General features: G+C 44.2%; 1 protein-coding gene across 2 annotated transcripts; it reads left to right on the forward strand.

Annotated features, from left to right (window-relative positions):
• Positions 1 to 24,801: 24,801 nt before the first annotated feature.
• On the forward strand, positions 24,802 to 27,008 carry LOC147900648 (reticulon-like protein B2). 2 transcript variants are annotated; one of them, XM_087375669.1, is made up of 6 exons: positions 24,802 to 25,065; positions 25,267 to 25,447; positions 25,551 to 25,692; positions 25,773 to 25,842; positions 25,946 to 26,129; positions 26,536 to 27,008. In XM_087375669.1, exons 1-5 carry the CDS (start codon positions 24,900 to 24,902, stop codon positions 26,113 to 26,115), a joined length of 729 nt encoding a protein of 242 aa, XP_087231795.1. In that variant the 5' UTR covers positions 24,802 to 24,899; the 3' UTR covers positions 26,116 to 26,129; positions 26,536 to 27,008. The 2 variants fall into 2 exon arrangements, with proteins under 2 accessions (XP_087231795.1, XP_087231794.1); XM_087375668.1 differs by lacking the exon at positions 26,536 to 27,008 and having other exon boundaries at positions 25,946 to 26,439.
• The last annotated feature ends 975 nt before the right edge of the window (positions 27,009 to 27,983 follow it).

The following is a 27,983-nucleotide window of genomic DNA, read 5'->3' on the forward strand; positions in this document are numbered from 1 at the left end:
TAGTGTAAGTGATTCTGTCATGGCGTTAATTCAACATGTCACCACAGCGGAGGAGGCATGGACGGTCTTGAAAAATCAGTATGAGACCACGAATCAGATGCAAATTCAGAATCTGGAGACTCAACTCGCGAATGAGAAACTGTTTGAGTCTAAAACGGCAGAGAAGTTCATCACCAGGGTGAAGAATCTACGTGATCAGCTGACTGCGATTGGCATCACCATCACCAGTGAGAATCTAGCATGAAGGTGCATATGGATTCTCCCACCAAAGTATGATGGTCTTATTATGGTGATGAATACACAGAACAAAAATCTGCCCCTCAAGTTTAAGGATTTCAGCGCAATGCTTCTGGAGGAGGAGATGTTTCAAAAGACAAGGATTAGAGAAGATTCGGCTTTCTCGGCTGGATCGAAGAAAGGTAAGGGTAAGGACTCTGGTAACACATGCTCTTCTGATGATAAAAAATTGACAGTGGTGCATCGTGCCACATGACCAATCGAAAGGATTGGTATACCTCTCTACATTCGGTAGGGAATGACATCCTCGTAGCAGTCGGCAATGATGCAAAATGTCCAACAAAAGGAAAAGGTACGATTGCTCTCAAGTCAGATGGAGTTGTAAAATAGTTGTTCGATGTTTTTTATGTGCCAGATATCAGGAGGAACTTATTGTCCGTTTCTACGATCACAGATCGGGACCTCAAAGTTCACTTCAATAAGAATGGTGCACAGATTTTGGATCTTCAAGGGAAGGTCATTGGTAAAGATACACGGGGCAACAACATCTATGAACTCTCAGCTTTTAGTGCTCGAGCCGATGTGAGCAACACTAAGTTGTGGCATGAGAGGTTTGGTTATCTAAACCTTAGTTCTTCAAAGGAGATGCATAAAAGTGGAATGATTGCAAACCTACCAAAAATTATAGATCTGCCTGATGTATGTGAAGCTTGCATGATGGGCAAGCAGCATCGGTAGCCCTTTCCTAAAGAGGCCAGCAGGGCAAAGGCTCCTCTAGAGCTCGTTCACACGGACCTCTGCGAAAAGATGGAGACGGAAGCTTTGAGTGGTTCCTACTACTTCATGACACTGATCGACGACTAGAGTAGAAGGATATGGATATACTTCCTAAAGACTAAAGATGAGGCTTTTAGTAAGTTCAAAGAATGGCATGTAATGGTCGAGAAAGAAACGGGGAAACCCACATACACCACAGTAAAATGGAGTAGCAGAGTGCAAGATGCACATCATCTACGAAATGGGCAAGAGTATGATGAAAGGGAAAGATTTACCAAAGACTTTCTAGACTGAAGCATGTAGCACGGCAGTTTACAGTCTGAATCATAGCTACATGAAGGCTGTGATCAGGATGACTCCAATGCAGGCCTTTTTTGGTAAGAAACCTTTAGCTGCACATTTCAGAGTTTTTGGATGTGATTGTTTTATGTATGTCCTTGATGCTAATAGGACCAAATGGGAACCAAAGTGCTGGAAGTGTATTTTCTTGGGCTACAATGAAGAGGCGAAGGGTTATCGTCTCTATAATCCTATTACCAAGAAGATAATAGTAAGTTGCGATGTGGTCTTCTCAGAATAGCCACATCAATTGGAGGAGGATGCTTCCTTCCCAGACAACCAGGACCAGGATATCCATCTAGTGCAACCACCAACAGCAGACCGAACTCCCCCAATGGTGCTTGGGAGGATTCAAGATAAAGAAGAGGAAGAAGAGCCTGCAGAACCACAACGGCAACGGCCATTCTCGAAGTGGGTAAAGTAGCTTTTGGACGGCAGAGAACCTCTAGCCATTGAGGAGGAACCATCCGAACAATCCCAGTCCAAGAGATTAGAGGAGAAAAGAAGGGTGCAGGAACACTTGGTCAACTACGCTTTGATGACAGAGGTGATCTGTGCTAAAGAACCCAAGTGTCTTGAAGAAGCATAGGGTGATGATAGGTGGATGGAGGCTATGCAGTCGGAGTATGGCTCCATAATGAAGAACAACACTTGGGACCTTGTGGATTCGACCACCAAAATGCAAGGTAATCGGCAGCAAGTGGGTGTACAAGGCCAAGTACAAGTCAGATGGCACGTTGGATAAGTACAAGGCTCGGATCGTGGCAAAAGGATTCGCACAAGTACATGGTTTTGATGATCAGGATACTTTTGCTCCCATAGCTCAACTAACCACAATTCGCAGTGTTTTGTCTTCAGCAGCACAGGAAAGTTGGCTCGTGTTTCAGATGGATGTAAAATCTGCCTTTCTGATTGGAGATCTCAAGGAGGAGGTATACGTGGAATAACCACCAGGTTTCGTGATCTCTGGTTCAGAAGCTAAAGTCTAAAAACTAAAGAAGGAACTTTACGAGCTGAAACAGTCCCCACGAGTGTGGTACCAGTTAATTGATGCCTACTTTGTACAAAATGGGTTCAAGAGGAGCCCATCTGATGCAAATTTGTATATCTACAGAGAAGGAGGCAGGAGTATGATCGTGGTCCTTTATGTGGATGACCTTGTCATAGTAGGGAACCATGAAGAAAAGATCTCGCAGACAAAGCAGTTGCTAGGAAGAGAGTTTGAAATGACAGACTTTGGACTGATGCATTTCTATTTGGGGATTGAAGTTTGGCAAGAGCCAAAACAGATCTTCATCTCACAGCTGAAGTATGAAGTATGCTGGAGAGATACTGAAGGCATTTCGCATGGCTGAGTGCAAGACAATTGGCACGCCTATGGAGGTTGATGTGAAGCTCTCAAACGAGGATTCATCACCACTGATGGACAAAGCGAAGTATAGAAGGCTTGTGGGCAGTTTGATTTACTTGTGCAACGGACATCAGCTTTGCGACTGGTGTACTAAGCAGGTTTTCCAATAAGCCCCAAGAGAACCATTGGAGGGCAGGGATGTGGGTGCTGAAATACATCAAAGGCACACTTGATTATGGCATCACCTATACCAAGGGCAACATCTTGACCGGATTCTATGACTCGGATTGGGCAGGAGACGTGGACAGTAGGAGATCAATGATAGGTTACTGTTTTTCACTTGGATCTGGAGATGTGTCATGGGTCAGCAAGAAGCAACCTACAGTTGCTCTTTCTTCTATCAAGGCTGAGTACAAATGAGCATGGTTTGCTTCTTGTGAGGCAGTGTGGTTGAGGAGGATTTTAGGGGACATGGGTGCAGTGTAGAACAAGCCTTCACAGTTATCATGTGACAATCAGAGTTGCATGGCAATTGCCAAGAAACCTGTGTACCACGCTCGCACAAAACACATTGAGATTCAATATCACTTTGTACGTGAGCTCATCATGGATGGAGAGGTCGACTTAGTGTATACTGTCTGACTACAAAGAATGCTACGGACATTTTCACGAAGGCTCTCGCTGGAGAGGCATCTTCATCGACTTAGCATTGGGCCGAAAAAGTAAGTTCACTTGTGGGTGGACATTGAGGGGGGGTGTTAGATATTAATGCTCCACTCTTGTGTAACTATGCGGGAACCAACTAACTCTACTTGTAAGCCCCCCATATGAGGAGAAGGCATTTGAGTAGCTCGATTATTCGATAGGTCCTGGTTTGGATACCAAATGCGGGCCATGTGTGGCCTGATGGCTGGATGGCTTTAGATAGAGTTGGCACACTGCCAACTAGGCTATATGCAAGTGCGAGAAGGCATCCCATGACTGACCGCACTGAGGGTAGATGGAGCATTTCTCGAGGTAGCCCACTCTTGGGTTGTGGGGCCCATTCAGAGCCCCAGATGATCCCGGATGACTCTGGGTCGAACGGAGTCCGTAGGTTTGTTGCTCTATTCTACACCACGATTCTAACATGTGGTCGGTGGCCTGTTTCAGGACCGACCTCTAGTCGGCCATTTTGGGCTGACTAGGTCGGTCTCCCAATTGGGTCTAACCGACTACGACTGGTGGCTATATTAGAGCAAGCCCGTGAAGCCCATAATCATCATTGGCTATAGTAACGCTGATTCCTTAGCATCCAGCCTCCATCCTCTACTATTTTTAGCACGCCATCGAAGCTTCTTGCATAGGAGCGCAAGGCTGGAAGGCAGCGCCATCTATTGTATCAGTTTTATAGAAATGGTTAAGAGGTAGAAACCTCCACCACATACACCACAACAAAATGGAGTAGCAGAGTGCAAGATGCACATCATCTACAAAATGGGCAGGAGTATGATGAACGGGAAAGATTTACCAAATACTTTCTAGGTTGAAGCATGTAACATGGCAGTTTACATTCTGAATCATAGCTACACGAAGGCTGTGAACGGGATGACTCCACTGCAGGCATTTTTTGGTAAGAAACCTTCAGCTGCACATTTTAAAGTTTTTGGATGTGACTGTTTTGTGCATGTCCTTGATGCTAATAGGACCAAATGGGAACCGAAGAGCCGGAAGTGTATTTTCTTGGGCTACAATGAAGAGGCGAAGGGTTACTGTCTCTATAAACCTATTACCAAGAAGATAATAGTAAGTTGCAATGTGGTCTTCTCAGAATAGCCACATCAATTGGAGGAGGATGCTTCCTTCCCAGACAACCAAGACCAGGATATCCATCTAGTACAACCACCAACAGTCGATCGAACACCCCCAATGGTGCTTGGGAGGATTCAAGATAAAGAAGAGAAAGAAGAGCCTGCAGAACCACAATGGCAACGGCCATTCTCGAAGTGGGTAAAGTAGCTTTTGGACGGCAGAGAACCTCTAGCCATTGAGGAGGAACCATCCGAACACCGCCGGTCCAAGAGATTAGAGGAGCAAAGAAGGGTGCAGGAACACTTGGTCAACTACGCTTTGATGACAGAGGTGATCTGTGCTAAAGAACCCAAGTGTCTTGAAGAAGCATAGGGTGATGATAGGTGGATGGAGGCTATGCAGTCAGAGTATGGCTCCATAATGAAGAACAACACTTGGGACCTTGTGGATTCGACCACCAAAATGCAAGGTAATTGGCAGCAAGTGGGTGTACAAGACCAAGTACAAGTCCGATGGCACGTTGGATAAGTACAAAACTCGGCTCATGGAAAAAGGATTCGCACAAGTACATGGTTTTGATTATCAAGATACTTTTGCTCCCACAACTTGACTAACCATAATTCGTAGTGTTTTGTCTGTAGCAGCACAGGAAAGTTGGCCCGCATTTCAAATGGATGTAAAATCTACCTTTCTAAATGGAGATCTCAAGGAGGAGGTATACGTGGAATAACCACCAAGTTTTGTGATCCCTGGTTCAAAAGCTAAAGTCTGTAAACTAAAGAAGACACTTTACGAGCTGAAACAGGCCCCACGAGTGTGGTACCAATGGATTGACGCCTACTTTCTGCAAAACGGGTTCAGGAGGAGCCCATCTGATGCAAATTGTATATCTACAGAGAAGGCGGCAAGTGTGTGATCGTGGTCCTTTATGTGGACGACCTTGTCATAGCAGGGAACCATGAAGAAAAGATCTCGCAGACAAAGCAGTTGCTAGGAAGAGAGTTTGAAATGATAGACCTTAGACTGATGCATTTCTGTTTGGGGATTGAAGTTTGGCAAGAGCCAAAACAGATCTTCATCTCACAGCTGAAGTATGCTGGAGAGATACTGAAGGCATTTCGCATGGCTAAGTGCAAGACAATTGGCACCCCTATGGAGGTTGATGTGAAGCTTTCAAACGAGGATTCATCACCACTGGTGAACAAAGCAAAGTATAGAAGGCTTGTGGGTAGTTTGATTTACTTATGCAACGGACATCAGCTTTACGACTGGTGTACTAAGCAGGTTTTCCAATAAGCCCCAAGAGAGCCATTGGAGGTCAGGGATGTGGGTGCTGAAATACATCAAAGGCACACTTGATTATGGCATCACCTATACCAAGGGCAACATCTTGACTGGATTCTGTGACTCGGATTGGGTAGGAGACGTGGACAGCAGGAGATCAATGACAGGTTACTGTTTCTCACTTGGATCTGGAGATGTGTCATGGGTCAGCAAGAAGCAACCTACAGTTGCTCTTTCTTCTAGCAAGGCTGAGTACAAATCAGCATGGTTTGCTTCTTATGAGGCAGTGTGGTTGAGGAGGATTTTAGGGGACATGGGTGCAGTGCAGAACAAGCCTTCGCAGTTATCATGTGACAATCAAAGTTGCATGGCAATTGCCAAGAACCCTGTGTACCACGCTCGCACAAAACACATTGAGATTCAATATCACTTTGTACGCGAGCTCATCATGGATGGAGAGGTCGACTTGGTGTATACTATCCGACTACAAAGAACGCTACGGACATTTTCACGAAGGCTCTTGGAAGAGACTCGCTGGAGAGGCATCTTCATCGACTTGGCATTGGGCCGAAAAAGTAAGTTCACTTGTGGGTGGACATTGAGGGGGGGTGTTAGATATCAATGCTCCACTCTTGTGTAACTATGCGGGAACCAACTAACTCTACTTGTAAGCCCCCCATATGAAGAGAAGGCATTTAGGTAGCTCGGTTATTCGATAGGTCCTGGTTTGGACACCAGATGCGGGCCATGTATGGCCTGATGGTTGGACGGATTCAGATAGAGTTGGCACACTATCAACTAGGCTACATGCAAGTGCGAGAAGGCATCCAATGACTGACCGCACTGAGGGTAGATGGAGCATTTCTCGGGGTAGCCCACTCTTGGGTTGTGGGGCCCATTTGGAGCCCTAGATGATCTCGGATGGCTCTGGGTCGATGGAGTCCGTAGGTTAGTTGCTCTATTCTACGCCACGATTCTAACATGTGGTCGGTGGCCTGTTTTAGGACCGACCTCCAGTTGGCCATTTAGGGCTGACTGGGTCGGTCTCCCAATCGGGTCTAACCGACTACAACTGGTGGCTATATAAGAGCAAGCCCGTGAAGCCCATAATCATCATTGGCTACAGCAACCCTGATTCCTTAGCATCCAGCCTCCATCCTCTACTGTTTCCAGCATGCCATCGAAGCTTCTCACATAGGAGCACACGGCTGGGAGGAAGCGCCATCTATTGTATCAGTTTTACAGAAATGGTCAAGAGGTAGAAACCCCCGCCACATACACCATAGCAAAATGGAGTAGCAGAGCACAAGATGCGCATCATCTGTGAAATGGGTAGGAGTATGATGAAAGGGAAAGATTTACCAAAGACTTTCTGGGCTAAAGCATGTAACACGGTAGTTTACATTCTGAATCATAGCTACACGAAGGCTGTGAATAGGATGACTTCACTGTAGGCCTTTTTTGGTAAGAAACCTTCAGCTGCACATTTCAGAGTTTTTGGATGTGATTGTTTTGTGCATGTCCTTGATGCTAATAGGACCAAATGGGAACCGAAGAGCTGGAAGTGTATTTTCTTGGGCTACAATGAAGAGGCGAAGGGTTACCGTCTCTATAATCCTATTACCAAGAAGATAATAGTAAGTTGCGATGTGGTCTTCTCAAAATAGCAGCATCAATTGGAGGAGGATGCTTCCTTCCCAGACAACCAGGACTAGGATATCCATCTAGTACAACCACCAACAGCAGATCGAACTCCCCCAATGGTGCTTGGGAGGATTCAAGATAAAGAAGAGGAAGAAGAGCCTGCAGAACCACAACGACAACGGCCATTCTCGAAGTGGGTAAAGTAGCTTTTGGACGGCAGAGAACCTCTAGCCATTGAGGAGGAACCATCCGAACACCGCCGGTCCAAGAGATTAGAGGAGTAAAGAAGGGTGCAGGAACACTTGGTCAACTACGCTTTGATGACAGAGGTGATCCATGCTGAAGAATCCAAGTGTCTTAAAGAAGCATAGGGTGATGATAGGTGGATGGAGGCTATGCAGTCAGAGTATGGCTCCATAATGAAGAACAACACTTGGGACCTTGTGGATTCGACCACCAAAACACAAGGTAATCGGCAGCAATTGGGTGTACAAGACCAAGTACAAGTCTGATGGCACATTGGATAAGTACAAGGCTCGACTCATGGCAAAAGGATTTGCACAAGTACATGGTTTTGATTATCAAGATACTTTTGCTCCCACAGCTCGACTAACCACAACTCGCAGTGTTTTGTCTTTAGCAACACAGGAAAGTTGGCCCGTGTTTCAGATGGATGTAAAATCTACCTTTCTGAATGGAGATCTCAAGGAGGAGGTATACGTGGAATAACCACCAGGTTTTGTGATCCTTGTTTCAGAATCTAAAGTCTGTAAACTAAAGAAGGCACTTTATGAGCTGAAACAGGCCCCACGAGTGTGGTACCAGTGGATTGATGCCTACTTTCTGCAAAACGGGTTCAGGAGGAGCCCATCTGATGCAAATTTGTATATCTACAGAGAAGGAGGTAGGTGTATGATCGTGGTCCGTTATGTGGATGACCTTGTCATAGTAGGGAACCATGAAGAAAAGATCTCACAGACAAAGCAGTTGCTAGGAAGAGAGTTTGAAATGACAGACCTTGGACTGATGCATTTCTATTTTTGGGGATTGAAGTTTGGCAAGAGCCAAAGCAGATCTTCATCTCACAGCTGTAGTATGCTGGAGAGATACTGAAGGCATTTGGCATGGCTGAGTGCAAGATAATTGGCACCCCTATGGAGGTTGACGTGAAGCTCTCAAACGAGGATTCATCACCACTCGTGGACAAAGCGTAGTATAGAAGTCTTGTGGGCAGTTTGATTTACTTGTGCAATGGACATCAGCTTTGCGACTGGTGTACTAAGCAGGTTTTCCAATAAGCCCCAAGAGAACCATTGGAGGGCAGGGATGTGGGTGCTGAAATACATCAAAGGCACACTTGATTATGGCATCACCTATACCAAGGGCAACATCTTGACCGAATTCTGTGACTCGGATTGGGCAGGAGACGTGGACAGCAGGAGATCAATGACAGGTTACTGTTTCTCACTTGGATCTGGAGATGTGTCAGCAAGAAGCAACCTACAATTGCTCTTTCTTCTACCGAGGCTGAGTACAAATCAGCATGGTTTGCTTCTTGTGAGGCAGTGTGGTTGAGGAGGATTTTAGGGGATATGGGCGCAGTGCAGAACAAGCCTTCGCAGTTATCATGTGACAATCAGCGTTGCATGGCAATTGCCAAGAACCCTGTGTACCACACTCGCACAAAACACATTGAGATTCAATATCACTTTGTACACGAGCTCATCATGAATGGAGAGGTCGACTTGGTGTATACTGTCCAACTACAGAGAATGCTACGGACATTTTCATGAAGGCTCTTGGAAGAGACTCGCTGGAGAGGCATCTTCATCGACTTGGCATTGGGCCGAAAAAGTAAGTTCACTTGTGGATGGACATTGAGGGGGGGTGTTAGATATCAATTCTCCACTCTTGTATAACTATGCGGGAACCAACTAACTCTACTTGTAAGCCCCCCATATGAGGAGAAGGCATTTGAGTAGCTCAGTTATTTGATAGGTCCTGGTTTGGACACCAGATGCGGGCCATGTGTGGCCTGATGGCTGGACGGCTTCAGATAGAGTTGGCACACTGCCAACTAGGCTACATGCAAGTGCAAGAAGGCATCCCATGACTAACCGCACTGAAGGTAGATGGAGCATTTCTCGGGGTAGCCCACTCTTGGGTTGTGGGGCCCATTTGGAGCCCCAGATGATCCCGGATGTCTTTGGGTCGAACGGAGTCCGTAGGTTAGTTGCTCTATTCTATGCCACGATTCTAACATGTGGTCGGTGGCCTATTTCGGGACCGATCTCCAGTCGGCCATTTTGGGCTGACTAGGTCGGTCTCCCAATTAGGTCTAACCGACTATGACTGGTGGCTATATAAGAGCAAGCCCGTGAAGCCCATAATCATCATTGGCTACAGCAACCCTGATTCCTTAACATCCAGCCTCCATCCTCTACTGTTTCTAGCACGCCATCGAAGCTTCTCACATAGGAGCGCACGACTGGGAGGCAGTGCCATCTATTGTATCAGTTTTACAGTAATCAAATTTTTGATTCTCCATACTATCTGCTTTTCTCTCTTGCATACAAGATCCTATTATCTGTTGAGCATAGACGTTGTATTGTTTTTTTACACAGGGTTGAGAGAGCTATCTAGGAGTTCCAGGGTTCAAAGAGGGTTACAGGGTTTAGGAGTGGAAAGCTAGTCTCCTTCGCAAATTCCAGGGGTAAGGGTTGAGGAGGAGGGACAAGGGAGAAGGAGGAGGAGGAGGAGGAAGAGGAAGGAGGGAGGATCAAGGAGGAAGGAGAAGGAGGAGGGAGGAATGAAGGAGGAAGAGGGAGGAAGGGTAGGGAGTGCAAGGAAAAGGGCATGCTAGAACATGATAGTGTAAGAGAGCATGGATGCAATGGAGATTAATCACATGAACACAATAGTGAGCTTGAACACTGAATCCAAAGAATGGGAGATTCATTCCATCGAGAGATATTTATACATGTTGGTCTCTACACAATCCTTAGGTACCTCTATAGTGGGACCTCTTTTGTAGGAGACCTGTTGGACTGGACAAGAGTCCCTCCAATTTTGGGGGGGACCTTTTGGGTCCCTACACAAAGTGGGGGGACCTTTCAGTCCCTATACAAAGTGAGGGACCTTTTGGTCTCTACACAAAGTGGGGGGATCTCTAAAAGTATAGGCTTCTAGTCTTTCTCTCTCTCTAGATTTAGTATTTCTCTCTCTGATTTTGCAAGTATGATTGGATCTTTTATAGAGAGGGTTTTGGCTATCCTCATCCTTTAAGATTCATTATACCATCTTTCAGGCTCAAGATATTACAAGCAGAGCTTTGCCACTAGAGACACACACAATGCTCTCATCATTGTTGCCCTAGACTGCACTTCTGACCCTTGTTGCCATAGGGTTAACACTCATTCTCATCATGTGCAAATGGGAAATAAAGTATCCATTGTTCATGATAGTAATAATTAGTTCTTTTATTTTGTTGAGCTTCACAAATCTAAAAATTTTGAGTTTCTTTCTTTTTTGGATAGAGTTGTTGTTGTGGTTGTATTCTACAGTAAATTTAGCAAGGCATGTGCCATCCATGTTTTGGTGGTTTGTGTGTTTATCAATGATTGCTTTGCATGCTAAGTTTGTTGATCCATTGTGAAGGGTTGTAATTGTGTCCTTCTTTTTAGTATGAATGCATGGGATCTTCTTTTGTTAGTATTAATGAATTGAAAATCGCTTGTTTTTTATGCAAAGGTAAGAGAAGGCAATGAAGGAGCTCGTTATGCACTCATTTGTTGAGCATGCAAGAATGCATTTCGAAATTAACATAGTCTCTCTTGTGTGTTTAAATTTTACTCAATGCAAGCTTACATTGGTTGTTTCAAGGAGGTTTCAAGCTGTTAGGTATTGTGTTGTGCATCTTTGTAATGAAGCTGTAGCATTACAAATTGCACATCCATGTTTGATCGCCATAAGCTACAACCAAGAAGCACAAGTTCTTATATTCTAACAACAATCATGGTGATGAGCAGAGAATTTTCTATACACATCATTCTTTTACCACTAGAAACTATGTAATCCACTAGGAACTTTTTTTTAGGGCACCTACAGGCATCACATAACATCTAGTTTCCAATCTATGGTTATTTATTGATACTAGCGATTCCATAAAATCTATGATTGGCAAGATCTAATCATTTATTACTGCTCGTACCATGACAGGGTTAGCTTCAAGTATTACCTCAGATGTCAAGAGTTTGGTGCACACCTTGTATGATATCAGGTTGTGACTCGCCTTGAGGTCCACAATGGCTTCAATGGAATAGATAGTCTCCCTGCACAATTGGAAATCAACTTGCACTCTAGTGGGTGCAATGGTTAGATCATCTGTGGGTTTGATCCTTCCACTGATGCTTTGCAAATTGTTACAAGCCCTAAGTTTTTTGCTTTGGCTTGGTGATCTCTAGCCTCTTCTATTTCTTTCTATTTCATACAAGCCACTTCTTTTTTCAACTCCTTTTCTCAATAAATCGCTTGTAGCATTTGAAGCGTTAGGGGGCCATAATAATGTTTGAGCTTACTACCATTAATGTAGCCATCCATCTCAACTCCATCAAGGGCCACGATGCAGCATGACCCTTGTTGCATGATTTCCACAACTCGATATGGACCCATTTTATGATATTTTAGTTTACGCTTAGTATTCTTTACACTATATAGCAGTGCTTGCGAGGTCACCTTCCTTGAGGTCCGTGTTTTGGAGATTGTGATCAAACCACTTCTTTTGGCAAAGTTTCTCTACGTTGATGCCATAGGCTGATCTTAATCTCATCTTGTCAAGATTTTCAAGCTCTATTAGCCTTTCAAGAATAGCCTCATCTGATAGTCTATCTCTAACGACCACTCTTAGGCTTGGGACGATAAATTCCATAAGCATAACTGCCTCTACCCCAAACACAAGGCTAAAGGGTGTGTAGTTAGTCACGACTTTGTACACCCGGCAAAATGACCAAATTGCCACGATTAGTTTTTGTTCCTAGTCATTACAGCTAGCCTCCACCATGCACGTCATTGTTCAGCACAAAGTTGTATTAGAGCTATTGGCTTGATCGTTTGCTCTAGGGTAGTAGGGTGTATGGGGCACCTGGAAGATCATTGCCCACTCGCATTACAGTTTCTCCATTTGGAATTCAGGACATATGGTCAGCCATAAAATGGGTGCATTCCTTTTGGACGGCTATGGTGAAATCAAACTCTAAAGGAATAAGCATCCACCGTGTGATGCGTCCGGTCATGGAGGGTTTACTTACTAAATGGAGGAGGGCCTAGTGGTCTACAATGAATACAAACTTGTTTGCCAACAAATACTGTCAAAACTTCTTTATGACATAAACCATTGCAAGGCCTTCCTTCTCTATTGTTGTGTAATTCATCTCTGCATAATTAAGTTGGTGACCTATAAAATATATCGCATAGTTACATTATACTTGCCTAATTGTGCCAACACACACCCGAAGGCATCTATATAAACATGGAATATTAAATTGCAGTTTGGTGCTCGCAAGATCAGGGCAGAAGATAGAATGAGTTTAAGGTTTCATAAGAGGTTTGGCAATCCTCCGTCTAGTGGAATATGATCAACAACTTATATAGGGGGTGAGCAATCTTGGCATAGTTATAGATAAATCTACGTAATAGGGTGTATGCCCAATAAATCTCTGCACACCCTTTGCATTTGTAGGGCGCGGTAGCTCTAGGATGAGCTTGATTTTGTTGTAATCCGTGTGGGGATTCCATTTTTGGACACAACATGTCCTAATATAACCCTATGTTTGACACTGAATTGGCATTTGAGCAGGTTGTGGGATATCTTGTAGAGGTGACACCGTTCAAAAACAAGATGAAGATATTTAAGATGATCATCCCATGTGGAATGTACACACAAAAACACCTCGAGGAAATGTCTCAGGCACTCTTTAAAAGATATGATCATTGATCGTTGGAATGTTGTGGGAGCATTCATGAGCCCAAGAGCATCACCTTGGAAGTGTATACTCCCTATTCCATGGCAAATGTGGTGTTGAGATATCGAGCTCCACTCGTGATATGCCAGGGTGACCATTGTGCATTTATGTCACTGACTTGTTAGCTGCAGATGCGGTTGGTACACCACCCATGAATAATAGCTAGATGACAACTATCCTTATGTACTCTAGTTCGTGGCTTAGTTAGTATGCCACCTTAGTAAGCTGAGTTTGGTTTGAGACCAATATATAGGGTTCTTCTATTTCTTTGTACTAGAGTTCTTTTGGCTTTCACAACTAAGAAGAGGAAAACTGTTTTCAGCCTCCACCTTTGTGTGTATGCCCCCATTGTGTATGTGAGAAAGCCGCAAGTGAGACTCCTTCCTTCTCTCCCACTATCTTCACATGGTATCAGAGCTTGGTTCATGGTAAGGAGCTCAAGAAATCAAACCAAGTTCGTGGTGTCCTAGTAAGAGGACCAGTGTTGCTTTCCTTTTTTGAGTTTGGGAGCAAATCTCTGCAGGTAGCACAACCGGAAAGTGCAAGAGTGCATTGTATCAGATTGAGAGGCCCTTCACGGATGGCGAGAGGGCAATATATGCTGCGGGTAAGGGAGAAGCCCTTGGTGACTTTATTTTTCTGATTTGAGGCCATTTCGAGGCCCATTTTGGAGGCGGAAGTTCTCCGCAAGCACTGAGAAAAAGGTCCTGTTTTTGCTGTGCGACCACTGCTCTGCAGGTCGGTGAAAAGTTACCGTAGAAATTGCATCGTATGCCTGTGCGCAGAGATACTGGGAGTTACAGAATCATCCCTATTGCCTGTTGATGCAAAATCGTCACTAGGAAGTGACTGTGTGGTCAAATACCACTTTCGTCAGTTTTGCAGATTTGCCCTTGTGAGGCAGAAGCTGTGTTTTTTGCAGTGATAGAATATTTTGCAGTGTTCTATAATGGCATCTGATTCTCTTTCACAGATTGTCACTGAAAAGCTTGACAAGAACAACTTCCAAGCATGGAAGTTTAGAATGATGAATTTCCTTATGGGAAAAGGCTATTGGGAGTTCATTATAGGAAATGAAGAAGAACCAGTTCTTCCTAATGTTCCCAATCAACAGGAAATGTAGGCATTTAAAGGATGGCATGAGAGAGCCAGAAAAGTTATGTCTATCTATCAGTATTTCAGATTCTATGATTGTGCATATTCAGGATGCAAGTACGCCAAAGGAGGCATGGGATACTTTGGCAAAAATGTATAGCACAAATATGCAAGCCAAGAAAATGCAGCTCAAGCAGGAGTTGCACAATGTGTAGAGAGAAAATATGAGCATCAATGACTACCACATGAAGGTGAAGAAAATTGCAGATGCACTTGCTTCCATTGGGTTGCCAGTGGAAGATCATGATTTAGTTTTTGTGACCTTGAATGGTCTAGGAAAGGATTATGCACAGTTTCGGACATCCATTGCTGTCCATGAAAAATTTCCTAATTTTGAGGAGTTGTTTTCTCTTCTAATTTCTAAAGAGCAGAGAAATGGTGGTGCATCTTCTTCAGGAGGAACTTCAAAAGAAACTATCTTCTACTCAAATGCTACTTAAATGCTGGAAGAGGTAGAGGCCTCTGTAGAGCAGGCCGATCTGGAGGCCGTGGTAGAAATCAGAATATGCAGCAAACTCAAGAAAACCAGTCGTATGGAGGAGGACATGGTAACTCTAGAGGCAAGGGGAGCCAAAGAGGTCGTGGTGGATGGCAGAGAGTCCAAAATGCAAACAGCAATGTTGAATGCTACTATTGTGGTAAAATGGGTCATATGGCTAAAGACTGCTATAAAAAGCAGAATGACATCATGAATGGAAAATTGCAGAGGTGTAGTTGCAGATATTGATATCTGGCATAAACGCATTGGTCATGTTAATGTACAATGACTTAAATCAATGCAGGCTCAAGATAGGGTTGCCCAAATTCAAGGTTGCAGAAATGCATAAGGTATGTGAAGCCTGTCAATTTGGAAAACAGGCAAGGAAACCATTTCCTAGACATGTTCAAGAGAGTAAGAAGCCATTGGAATTAATCCACTCTGATGTGTGGGCTACTAAAGCTGCATCTATTGGAGGCTGTCATTATTTTATCACTTTTATTGATGACTACAGCAGAAAAGTTTGGGTATATTTTATGAAAAAAAAAAGTGAAGTGGCATTTCAAAGCTTTTAAAGCTATGGTTGAAAAAGAAACAGGCCTGCAAATAAAATGCCTAAGGTCAAATGGAGGGGGAGAGTACCTCTCAAATGAGTTTGCGGGGTTCCTGCAGGAGCATGGCATAAAGCAACAATATTCATGGAATCATACTCCACAGCAAAATGGACTTGCAGAAAGGAAAAACAGGCATATTAGAGAAGTATCTCGGGCCATGCTAAATGAAAAAGACCTACTAGATTATTATTGGGCTGAAGTAGTTGCTACAGCAATTTACATAATGAACAGGACTCCTACTGCAGCAATGCATGGCATGATGCCAGAGGAGATGTATACTGGGAGGAAACCAGATAGTTCTCATTTGAAAATTTTTTGTTACATTGCCTATGTTCATGTGCCATATGAGTTGAGGTCCAAGTTGGATCCAAAAGCTGAGAAGTGCATCTTTATTGGTTATTCTCTGCAGCAGATGTATAGATGCTATAACCCTTCTACTCGTAAGTTTACAGTGAGCAGAGATGTTGTTTTTGATGAGATGAGCAGCTGGTATAAACCAGTAAATGTGATTGATGATGTAGATGCACAAAATGGTAATGCTGCACAGAATTCACAGCAGCAATCACAAAATATTAGTGGACCTGTAGTGTCCTCTAGCAGTGGTTCACATACTTCGCCATGGATAGGCAAATTGAGATCAGGAGAATCTCCTCAAAGCAATGCAGATAGTGGTATGCAGGTATCACAAAAAGGAAAAGAGAAGGTAGATCAGCCCATGTTTGATGTGAATGCAGGTCATTCTTATGTGGATGGTGAATCCAGTGGCTCAGAATAGAGCATTGATGATGAGTTGGGTATTCCTTATGTTGTTACACTTGGAGTAAGGAAGACCAGGGATGTTTTGAGAGCACTTGGAAGTGAGCCTATTTTGCGCAGGTCTACTAGAGCTAGATATCCTGTGGATAGGCTGAAATATGATGGATTTACAGCCATTCACTATGCCTATATGGTCAAAGTGATACAAGAACCAGAACCCACTTCTTTTGAGCAAGCCACGAGAAAAGAAAAATGGGAGAAAGCCATGGATGAAGAAATGGATGCCTTGGAAGCAAATGCTACATGGGAATTGGTGCCTTTGCCTAAAGACAAGAATGCAATTGGCTGTAAGTGGGTTTATAAGGTGAAGCACAATGCAGATGGTTCTGTGAACAGATACAAGGCAAGATTAGTTGTCAAGGGGTATGCACAGACATATGGCATTGATTATGAAGAAACATTCAGTCGGTTGCAAGGATGGCAACTGTAAGAGCAGTCATTGCTATGGCTGCATCAAAGGGATGGTCTTTACATCAGATGGATGTAAAGAATGCCTTCTTGTATGGTGATTTGCAAGAAGAGGTCTTTATAAAGCAGCCACCAGGTTATATTCATGCTGTTCATCCTGAGTTTGTTTGCAGGTTGAAGAAAGCCTTATATGGCTTGAAGCAAGCACCTAGAGCATGGTCTGACAAGATAGGACAGTATCTTGTCACTATTGGCTTTCAGATTTCCAAGGCAGATTTCTCACTTTATGTGAGAAAAACAGAGAAAGGTATTATGCTGCTTGTCATTTATGTTGATGATTTGATCATCACAGGTGATAGTGATGAAGATATCCTTCATGTGAAAATGCTATTGAAGTAGAAGTTTGAGATGAAGGATTTGGGAGAGCTGTGTTATTTCTTGGGCATTGAGGTGATTAGATCACCAAGTGGGATACGGCTCTTGCAGAGGTAGTATGGATTGGACATGCTGTCCAATTTTGTAATGACAAGCTGTAAGCCTATTTCAGTTCCTTTGGAGCAGAATGTGAAGCTGAGCGCAGATGCAAGTGAGCTTCTGGAAGACCCTACTATGTACAGATGCATAGTAGGGAGTTTAATTTATATGACTATTACCAGGCCAGATTTGAGCTATGCTGTTGGATTGGGAAGTCAATTTATACAGGCTCCAAGGAAACCGCATTTGGATGCAGCTAGATGCATACTCAAGTATGTGAAGCCCACATTGCAATATGGACTATTTTATGAGGCTGGGGTTCAGAGACAGTTGCATGGATACACTGATGCTGATTGGGCTGGTAGTATTTCTGATAGACAATCTACCAGTCGATATGTTTTCTCTTTTGGGAGTGCTGTAGTCACTTGGAGCAGCAAGAAACAGCCTACAGTTGCCTTGTCGAGCACAGAGGCTGAGTATAGGGGTGCAGCAATGGTTGCATGTGAGGTAGCTTGGTTGCATAAGCTACTTTATGATATGCATCAGTCTACAGATGGGCTAGTTGTCATTTATTGTGACAACATGAGCAGTATATGCTTGGCAAATAACCCAGTCTATCATGCTAGAACAAAGCACATTGAGGTGCATTATCACTATGTGCAGGAGAAGGTTTTACTAGGTCTTATGGATCTAGTTTATGTCAGCACAGAGGATCAGGTAGCTGACATATTCACGAAGGCATTGGGTGCAGAGAAGCTATGCAAGTTTAGAGACCTGCTTGGTGTGTAGGAATTGGGATTGAGCTCGAGGGGGAGTGTTGAGATATCGAGCTCCACTCGTGATATGCCAGGGTGACCGTTGTGCATTTATGTCACCGACTTGTTAGCTGCAAATGCGGTTGGTACACCGCCCATGAATAATAGCTGGATGACAGCTATCCTTATGTACTCTAGTTTGTGGCTCAGTTAGTATGCCACCTTAGTTAGCTGAGTTTGGTTTGAGACCAACATATAGGGTTCTTCTATTTCTTTGTACTAGAGTTCTTTTGGCTTTCACAACTAAGAAGAGGAAAACTGTTTTCAGCCTCCACCTTTGTGTGTATTCCCCTATTGTGTATGTGAGAAAGCCGCAAGTGAGACTCCTTCCTTCTCTCCCACTATCTTCACATGTGGTTCTGTGTTGATCCTCTGGTGCTATGGATACTTGATTGTGTCCAAAGAATCCATCTAGGAAGCTATAATCCTCCTTTCCAGTGACTCTTTCTAGCACATGCTCCATAAACTACAATGCATAATGGTCTTTTCGAGTTGTAGCATTTACCTTTTGTAGATCAACACATACTCCAATGTTACCATTATTTTTAAGAACAATGACGTTGGGGGACACCCAGTCTATATGTTCGATCTCATAAATGAATCTTGCGTTGATTAGATTTTGTATTTCTTCTCTAACGATCGTCGCATATTTTGGATTCATAGGGTAGGGGTCTTTGCCTCATTGGTCTAGTGTCATCCATCATCGAGATGGTATATTGCACAATCTCGAGTGGCATGCCCTTAATATTGGTGTACTTCCAAGCAAAACAATCATGATATTCATGTAGGAGGGTGATTAGGGCCTCTTCTTGCTCGATAGTGAGGCCATCGGCTATGTAGACCGGTTTAGGGTCTTCGCCTTGTAATGTAAGGTCCACTTCCTTGACCTTAGCCGGACCATCATAGCCATGTTGGTTCCCTTCCTGTATCGTCCTTTTCAATTGCTCGAGGAGTATTTTATAGTCCTAGACCATCTAGGCTTTAAAATGCTTGGGGAGCTAGCGTACGTCCACCTCCTCTTAAGCGTTGGGGCAGGTTGCCTCTCCTTAAGATAAGTCTTTGTGTTTTTGGCCCTTGGGGCCTTATCTCCCTATGGAGCCTTAGTTTCCAGTGGGACCTTAGCCATGAATAGTATCCATGTCCTTGCTAGTCTTGAGCTTCTCATCCTGAGCCTTTGCTCAAATTAATCTTGACAATCATGGACTAGTTGTTGTGTGTTGCTTCTCAACAATTGGGTTGGGGTATTCAATTTATGACCCATCAGGTTTGAGTTCTACTTGTGCGACAGTACCCCTCTTGCATTACCCTTTTCCTCAAGCCAAGGGTTGGTAGGATCTAGTACCAACTAAGTGTGCCTAGAAGATGTGGAAGTGGATACAGTACATGTGTCCTTATCAAATCCACTCTCGATGATAACTTTGTCCAATCCATTCCCTACTTTAACCACACCCGTGCGGCCCTTGTCTTTAGAATGGCCTGTGGCTTCTTTACGTTTCTTGGCCTTCTTTCAGACTTCCTTACTCATAGCCCTAGCCTGGGCCTGATCACATTCAGAGACAACGAGGACACTTGGCCTCTCTCAATGCTCAACAAATTAATGCTCGTCTTAGGATCATCGGTAGCCTCCTGGGTGTCCTTCTCATGGGATAGTCCTTGTAATGATGGTCAACCTCACAACCCAAACACAACAGAGCAGTCAGGCTAGTAGCAGTTGTTGCAGGCAGGGGTTGGTTATCCTTATAGGGATAGTCCTTCAGGAAGTGAGGTCCTCTACACTTATAGCAAGCTATTGGTTGGTTGGTTGTCGCCTTATAGGGACTCTCACTAGCTTGGTGTGGTCCTTGACAGGTATAGCATTGAATGGTTAGTCTGCGGTTCAAGGTGTTCATGTCCTGGGCATGTTGTATGGTGGGAGCCATTTGGTACACTGGGATGTATTGCTCGTCTTGCATAATATAATGACTTATTTAGATGGACTAGTCCAAGGAACTCTTGGATAGCAAGGAATCGCTTGCTGCTGGAAGGGCATAGTCTGAATCCTCCCACTCAGTAGGTGGTTCCTCAATAATCACTTGGTTCATAGGTGTGATCCGGGGTGGTTGGAGGTTGAGGACCTAAAATAGGTGATGGTAATGGAAGTTTTTGAGTAGATCCTTTGGTTGGCGGAAGGGGTTCCTTGTATAGCTAGTTGGATCTAATTAAACTAATTCAGTGGTGCAGGTAAGGTTAGGGGCTGCCTCTGTTGATACATAGGCTGGGGAATAAATGACATTGAGATGTCTCATGATTTCCCCATCTTACACAATGGGCACAGTAGAGTGCCGACCTAGACCTAAGGGGGGAGCACTCATTTGTTGGGTGGTTGCCTGTGTAAAGTCCACACCACACATTATCTCTCCTATGGAAGAGGTCAGAACTGCTTGGGCCTTCTCCTCCCTTGAGTTCTTGGGCCACTCAGTTCAAAAGATAGGTGAACAGCCCATCTATATTTGTTCCCTTGGTGAGTCTAGTTGCCTCCTTGGCTTCACCTGTACCAATGGTTTTGCCTGTGTGAGACAAATGGATGATGCTACTTGTGACTTTTTTGTATGAGCCTTGTCCTTCAAATTGTCATCTAAGAGCACAACAGTCTTGCTGCACAACTCAAATGATGTGGGGTTTAGGATGAAGACATGATAATGGAACTTGGCATCCCTTAGCCCAATGAGGAAGCATGGTAATAATCGTTCATCACTCATCCTCTCATGAGGCTCGCAGCGGGAGTTGAAATGCTTAATCCTTGCAATATATTCCCATAAGGTCTCATGGTTCTTCTACTTTACCTCATACAGTTGGTTTATAGGACTCCATCCGGGACCAGTGGGGGCAAACCCCACTATGAATGCTTTTCTAGGAATTTCCCAATTTGAGATTCTCTTTAGCACTTAGGGCTCTATACCATTGGCCTACTTTTACCATCAAGGCTCAGCGTGAATGTATTGACCTTGTACAAGTCACCTATGTCCTTGAAGGTCTCGCAAAATTTCTCAAACCTCTCTAGATGGGACACTAGACCTCCCTCTCTTAGAAATTTAGTAATGAGTTTGGAGATGGTGACTGGTCTACTCCTTGACACACTGATATCCCTCCCCACAAAGGCAAGCGGCATGGCCCCCCTTCTTAGTGCTTACACTAGGATCCTCATAGCCTCATCTGTAAGTATAGTCTATGGTGCGGGCAGAGGTGCTAATGGGGTTGGTACGTGTTGAGATTATCACAGCAAGGTGTCTAGAGGGGTAAAAGTCTCCATCAACTTGATTGGGTGGTGAAGATCTTGGATAGGATTTGGATTGGATGATCTTGGGTGCCTATATGATAGGTGGTACCTTGTGGTTCTAGTGGGGATCACAAGGAGCCTTGTATTGTGAGAGTGCAGAATCTTGTGCTTTGGCTCACTCTAGTCTTGTGTTTCTCCATCTCTTATCCCTCATCCTTCATGTCCTAGTTCTCTCCTCACTTATCTCTCTCTCTCTCTTGACATGGTATCAGAGCCCATGGTGGCTCCTTCTCCCTCTACTTGCTGAACCTTTATTTTTTGAAGCTTCTGAAAGTGAGGACGTTGTATTGGAGCTTATTACTTGTGACATTTTTTGTATCAACATATATTATAAAGCTTGAGTCTGCTGCGAAAGGCTATTTGCAACAACCACTTATCTCTATCAAAAATGACGAGCTTTTGGTCTACAACATATTTTTGGTCACGGGCTGAATGGTTGCTTGAAGATGTTTGAGTGGTTCCGTTTCCAGAAGCATATCCTAGCCGCTACAGAGAAATAAGATATGTAAAGATTCGTCGACTTCATGGAAATCCGAATACACATGCTAGTGCATGATCTTCCCTGTATACCATCTTTGACCTGTAGGTTCAAATTCCAAGGATTGAATAATATCTTTTAGCACAGGATAATCATGTGCTTGCCTATAAATGAGATAAGAGCTATCTAATGAAAGAAATGTAGAAACGGCGGCATATATAAGTCGAACTTATGCATGAATGAAAGAGTGAGAAATGGCGTCGAACTTACAAATTCATTGGAGGTGCAAACTCCTTGAATAAGCGAATTCTAAACGCTGTTGAGAAATTACATCAGCCATTGAACATCTCCAACCTCTAGAATCATATTAAAAGAAGTGCCATGAAGCATGACAAGAAATCACCAGCCATCTGCGAAGCAACTCATGGCAGGGAGCAGCAAAGGGAAAAAGAGAAGGGGGGCTGCAGGAATGAGGAGCAAGGGGTAGCTACAAGAAGAGTCACAAAAAGACGTGCCACCAAACCCTAAACCACTACATTAGACTAAGCTAATAGTTAAAATGAGACCACTCATGTAGTGAAAGTGAAAATTACATTTTCATGAATGTGTGCTCCAGCACGACTATCTTGGGAAAGAGATGGGTTGTTAGAGAGGTCCGAGTTGAAGTGTGTTTGGAAAGAAATGGTCTGCGATAGTACTAATTTTGCTTTCTCATATGGCGGTGGATCGTCATGGAAACAGAGCATATAAACAGACAGTGGTTCACGATGCATTGGGTTGTTAGCACTACCTTCCAGGCAACGCAATACTAACACTTTTGTAAAAAAAGTGTTCCACACCGTTTCTTGCCAAGTGGCCTCCTTCTATTTTGGTTTACTCTCTCTCTCTCTCTCTCTCTCTCTCTCTCTCTCTCTCTCTCATTTTTATGCCGCCGTTTACTAACATTATAAACCCCTTAATCATCTGACAGAGAATAGAAATGCTCGTCAAATGTGGGGTCTTTAGAAAACTAATCTAATCAGGAATGTTCGTGGAAGATGCACGCAGCTCTAACCCGATTAGCACCTACAAATCGAATACCTGCAAGCCAGAATGATCCGCCTCTAAAGGCAAATATGTATGCAAGATCCGGCGGACTAATAAATACGCAGGACAAAACGAAAAGATCTGGCGGACTAACAAATACGCAGGATAGAACGAAAAGATTCAGCGGACTAACAAATACGCAGGACAGAATGAAAAATCACAGAGCTGCCGTGGCCGCCATGAAAAGAGGTCAGAGATCGTCGCCGCCATCACAAAGGAAGTGATGGCCACAACATTCGCACTGACAACCGCCGGTATCTCTAAACGCAGGCCAATGAAGCATATACACAGAACCGCCATGAAAGAGAGCCAAGGCAGAGCAGAGCGCGTTGCATGTCAGGCAACGGTAAGGAGACTCGAGCAACGCCTTTGAGGCTTCAGCACATGCAGAGGAGAAGATCCGTCGGCGGATTTCAGCCTTTAATGCATGCAAAGAGAATCCGTCAGGCTACCAGAGAGAATGAGGCCTGAGGGACAAAAAGGATTCCGTGCGTGAAGGATTCCGTGAGGCCACCAGGAGGTTTTAATTAGAGAGAGGATGCTGTGAGGCCATCAGGGAGACGAGGGCCAGAGGCAAGAGAGGAGAGAGAGATCTGTTGAAAGATTTCTGTCAGCCCACGAGAGAGAGGAGAGCAGATTTACGTCAGCTCACAAGAGAGCATGCAAATGAACCTCAGCCGCCACTTGCAAACAATGACAAAAAGAGTTAGGACCTCCATAAGAAGACAAGAGACTAAACCCTAACACACGTATTAAGCCAAATTACTATACCTAAACCTAACTTAGACCACACTAACTCTTGGTCAAATTGACCAAATGAACTCATAGCCAAACAATGGCTCTCCTTAACAAGAATATCACCACAACCCCATAGGACCCTTGCAGGGCCAAAAAAGTGTCCCACACCATTTCTTGCCAAGTGGCCTCCTTCTATTTTGGTTTAATCTCTCTCTCTCTCTCTCTCTCTCTCTCTCTCTCTCTCTCTCACAGACACACACATACACACACACATTTTTTTGGTAAGAACTCTCTCTCTCTCTCTCTCTCTCTCTCTGTCTCTCTCTCTCTCTCTCTCACACACACACACACACACGTGTAAGCGGTTACATTGTAGCATTCAAACTTTCTAATGGTTCTATGGAATCGCTTCCATCAAAAGTGTTGCAAAAATTAACAATCATTTGGGTGGGCAGAACCTAAGGGAGTGCTCACGAGTACTTGTTGAACTACATTCGTAAGATCTTGTACATTTTTGGCATGCCCGTAGGGAGAGGCTATAGTAATCATTTTGCACTCTCAAAGATGATAAAATTCCTATTTGGGGCTGGCCGGGTGGTAGAATTTGACTCGTGGTGGATTTTCTTTATTGACTCATGCAAACGGGTGATTGGCTGTCCATCGCTGCTATTTTTGTACTCTGTGCTTGCTACGTTTGTCCCTATTTTTCTCCCCCTTTCTCAGCTTCCAAGGCAGGCCTTTTGAATGTATTCAACTTGTTTTGGGTTGAGACTAATCCAAGTGGAAGTGTGATCCTAGAGATTCTCTCCTCCCTAACACGTGGAAGGGTGGAATCTAGTGGGCGGCAAAGGAAGCCACGTGTGGAGGAAAGCCACGTGCGGGGGGCGACGGCCGTGGATGGGGAGGGATCGGACGGTGGAGGGGGTTTTAAGGACAGCTGGCGATCGAGAGTGTTCTTTCTGGGACCAAGTGTCAAAGGTGCAAGTCGTCTTGTTCGCTCTTTCGCCATTCAAGCTTCAAGCTTCTTTCCCTGCTTTCCTTCATCCCTTCGCTTCCTTTCTACCTTGCGCCTTCATCCATGTCTGACGGAGATGATCGCCCTGCTCCCTCCTTGCTCAACTCCGTCGTCGACCACATCAAGAACCTCCCGGCTGCTCAGGAGTCCCAGGTCCGCCCCCCCGCGGCCAGCCAGCGCCTCTTTGGCCGCCAGCGCTCCGTTCATGACCTCCTCGGTGGCGGGAAATGTAAGCTCCGCCCATTTCGTTTTGTGAAATCCCCTCTGCTGTGCGGCTTCCATTGATCCGTTCTTCGGAAGAGAAGTAATCAATAGCTTGATTCCGGCATCGATGTGTTGTCTGCTTCATTCGTCTCAGTCTTCCGAGACTTTAGGGGTTTCCCGTGGTGCTTGTCTCAGCATCGTTTTGGCTTCTTTTGGCTTTATGCAGTGGCTGATATAGTGTTGTGGAGGAGAAAGCATTTGTCTGCTGCGATTCTCGCGGGAGTGACCGCGTTTTGGATACTCTTCGAGTGGCTCGATTGTCGATTGGTATCCGTGTTATGCTGGACGTTACTCGCCGGCATAGCCGTCCTCTTCGTCTGGTCAAATGCATGTGCTTTCGTGAATAGGTTCTTCCCTCTTCCCCTTGGTTTAATTTTGTGCTTACCTTTATAATCATACAGATAACATCTACTTCGACATGTCTATCACTCTTTCCTAATGTTTCTGCAGGCCCCCACCTCCTGTGCCTAAAGTACAGCTGTCGGAGGATACTGTTATCCGTACCGCTAGAACGCTCAAGCATGAAATCGACCGACTCATAATAACGTTGCATGAAATCGCGCTTGGCAAAGATATAACCCTCTTTCTGAAGGTATGGGATAATCTATAACGTCAACTGCGGACGAAGCTCTTAATTCTGACCATGACCGTTTTTGGATTTTCGCTTTGCAGGTTGAATTGAGCTTGTGGCTCCTCTCGAGGGTAGGGGGATGGTGTGATTTTCTTACTCTGATCTATATAGGTATGAAGCAGTGAGGTCTGTCTTGAGCCATTCATTGTACAGTTTGCTCGCCTTTTTGTACCCAGTACTAAGTAGTAATATAACGGCGCATCATTTTCTATAGGTATTGTTCTGGCACTCACGCTCCCGCCCCTTTACGAAAAGTATGAGGACAAAATTGACAGCTCCGTGCAAAGAGCCCTCCAAAAGGTGCACGAAGTCTACGAGAAAGCCCGGGAGAAGGTTCTAAACAAGATACCTCGTGGTCCTGCCAAAGTGAAGAAAACTGAGTGAAAGGAGTTTCCTGAGTAAGTTCGTAAGACTTGGCACCATCCTCTTGGGAGGAACCGGGTCAATTTCAATACTCCCCAGAGTAAATGGTCCAGCTTACCTTTTGCTTCGTTCGATTCGTGAGAAGCAATCGCGTTTCGCACTCCTAATCGCTGCACCAGTTAAGGAGAATTTGTATAGTTGCAGCAATGAGGTGTGAGCTGCCTCATTTTCTTTCTGAACTTCCTAGTCTCACCTCTCTTGTGGCGTGCAAACCGATGCTTGCTGCATTGCAGCGACTTTGTTAATTTTCATTTAAGTGTGTTAAGCCTTATGGAGCTTGGTTTAGGATGATTCACCGTGAGTGGACGTGAGGGATTCTTTCTTAAAGCCAGATGGTCCTGACTTAAGAGCTTTAGTGTGTTCATGTCGTTTGGCCTGCAGTTAGATCTTTGGCAAGCATGACGACAAATAGATCTTTGGCATGTCTGAACACACGAATCAGTCAACTGTGCATCCAGAGCACTTCTATTCGAATAGCATTACTACAATTGAACACATGGCTTATCGTGACGAGGAAGATGGCAAACAACTCTGGACACATGTCCAACTTAAACAAAGGACTTTTTTGAATAATGTGGGAGCTAGATATTGAGTTAGCGGCACGGAAAGTCTTATGGCCTTAGCACTTGATGGAACTAGCATGGGTTTTGGATGGGTATCATTTTGTCATTATTACTCCCATCCTAGACCATAGCTATTGAGTTGGTAGAATTGAAAGTCACAGGGCCTTAGTACATGGATGGAGCTAGCATGGGTTTAGGATGGGAATCTTTGTGTTATCATTACTCCCATCTTAGACCACTTAGTCTAGGATGGGTTTAGGGCCACTTTTTCTCCCATCTTGGACCGTGGCTTCAAGACCGTGGGAGCTTGTCCCTTTTTTTTGGGATTGGAAAGCATGGAATGACAAGTGTCCTTGTCCCCATATCCTAAACACATGAAATGATGCCACGTGTCCTCTTCCACCTAACCCATGACTAGTTCTTTAAAGTCTCAACACATGGTGGGAAGGGAATAAGAAATAATTTTAGCATGCATGGAATCACTTTTGCCCATTCGCATCCTAGTTCTTCACATGTGCTAACAACCATAGTTGTTATCTAGGCATGGTTGTTTCATTATATTGTCAATCATTGAGAAGTATTTATTGGGATTTATAATTGACCATGTGCAATTCTTACGTGGTCAATAGTATGAAGATTACTATTTTTTGAGTGTTATTATTTATTTTTCTTTGTGTAGTATTGAGAAGTGTGGTTGGTAGACATGGCCATGATGGAAAGTCAGGCTCGTGTGAAGATAGGGTGGCTTGCTTGCCATAAGGGTTGCCTAGCCATGCTATCCACCTAGGGTTGCCATGTATCCTCTTCCACCTAACCCATGACTAGTTCTTTTTAGTCTTAGCACATGGTGGGAAGGGATTAGGATAGAAATACATTTCACTTTTGCCCATTCCCATCTTATTTCTTGAATTGTGCCAGGAACCTAAGTTGTTATGTAGGCATGGTTGTTTCGTTACTATGTCAATCATTGAGAAGTATTTATTGGGATATAAGAGGGAGATGCATTGAACAATTTTATTGAGCATGCGTAATTCTTACATGGTCAATAGTATCAAAATTACTTTTTTTTTTTTTTTCAGTGTTTATTTTTCTTAGTAGTACTGAGAAGTGTGATTGGTAGACAAGGCCGTGATGGGAAATCAAGTTCCATGTGTCAAGATAGGGCAGCTTGCTTGCCATAAAGATTGCCTAGCATGCTATCCACCTAGGGTTGTAACATCTATGTAGTTTGAGGCCTTTTTCTAATAGGTCAAGATGACTTTGAAT

This window comes from Dipteris shenzhenensis, chromosome 6 (assembly GCF_047967505.1).
Source record: "Dipteris shenzhenensis isolate YYH24624 ecotype China chromosome 6, Dip_SZ_1.0, whole genome shotgun sequence".
NCBI lineage: Eukaryota > Viridiplantae > Streptophyta > Polypodiopsida > Gleicheniales > Dipteridaceae > Dipteris > Dipteris shenzhenensis.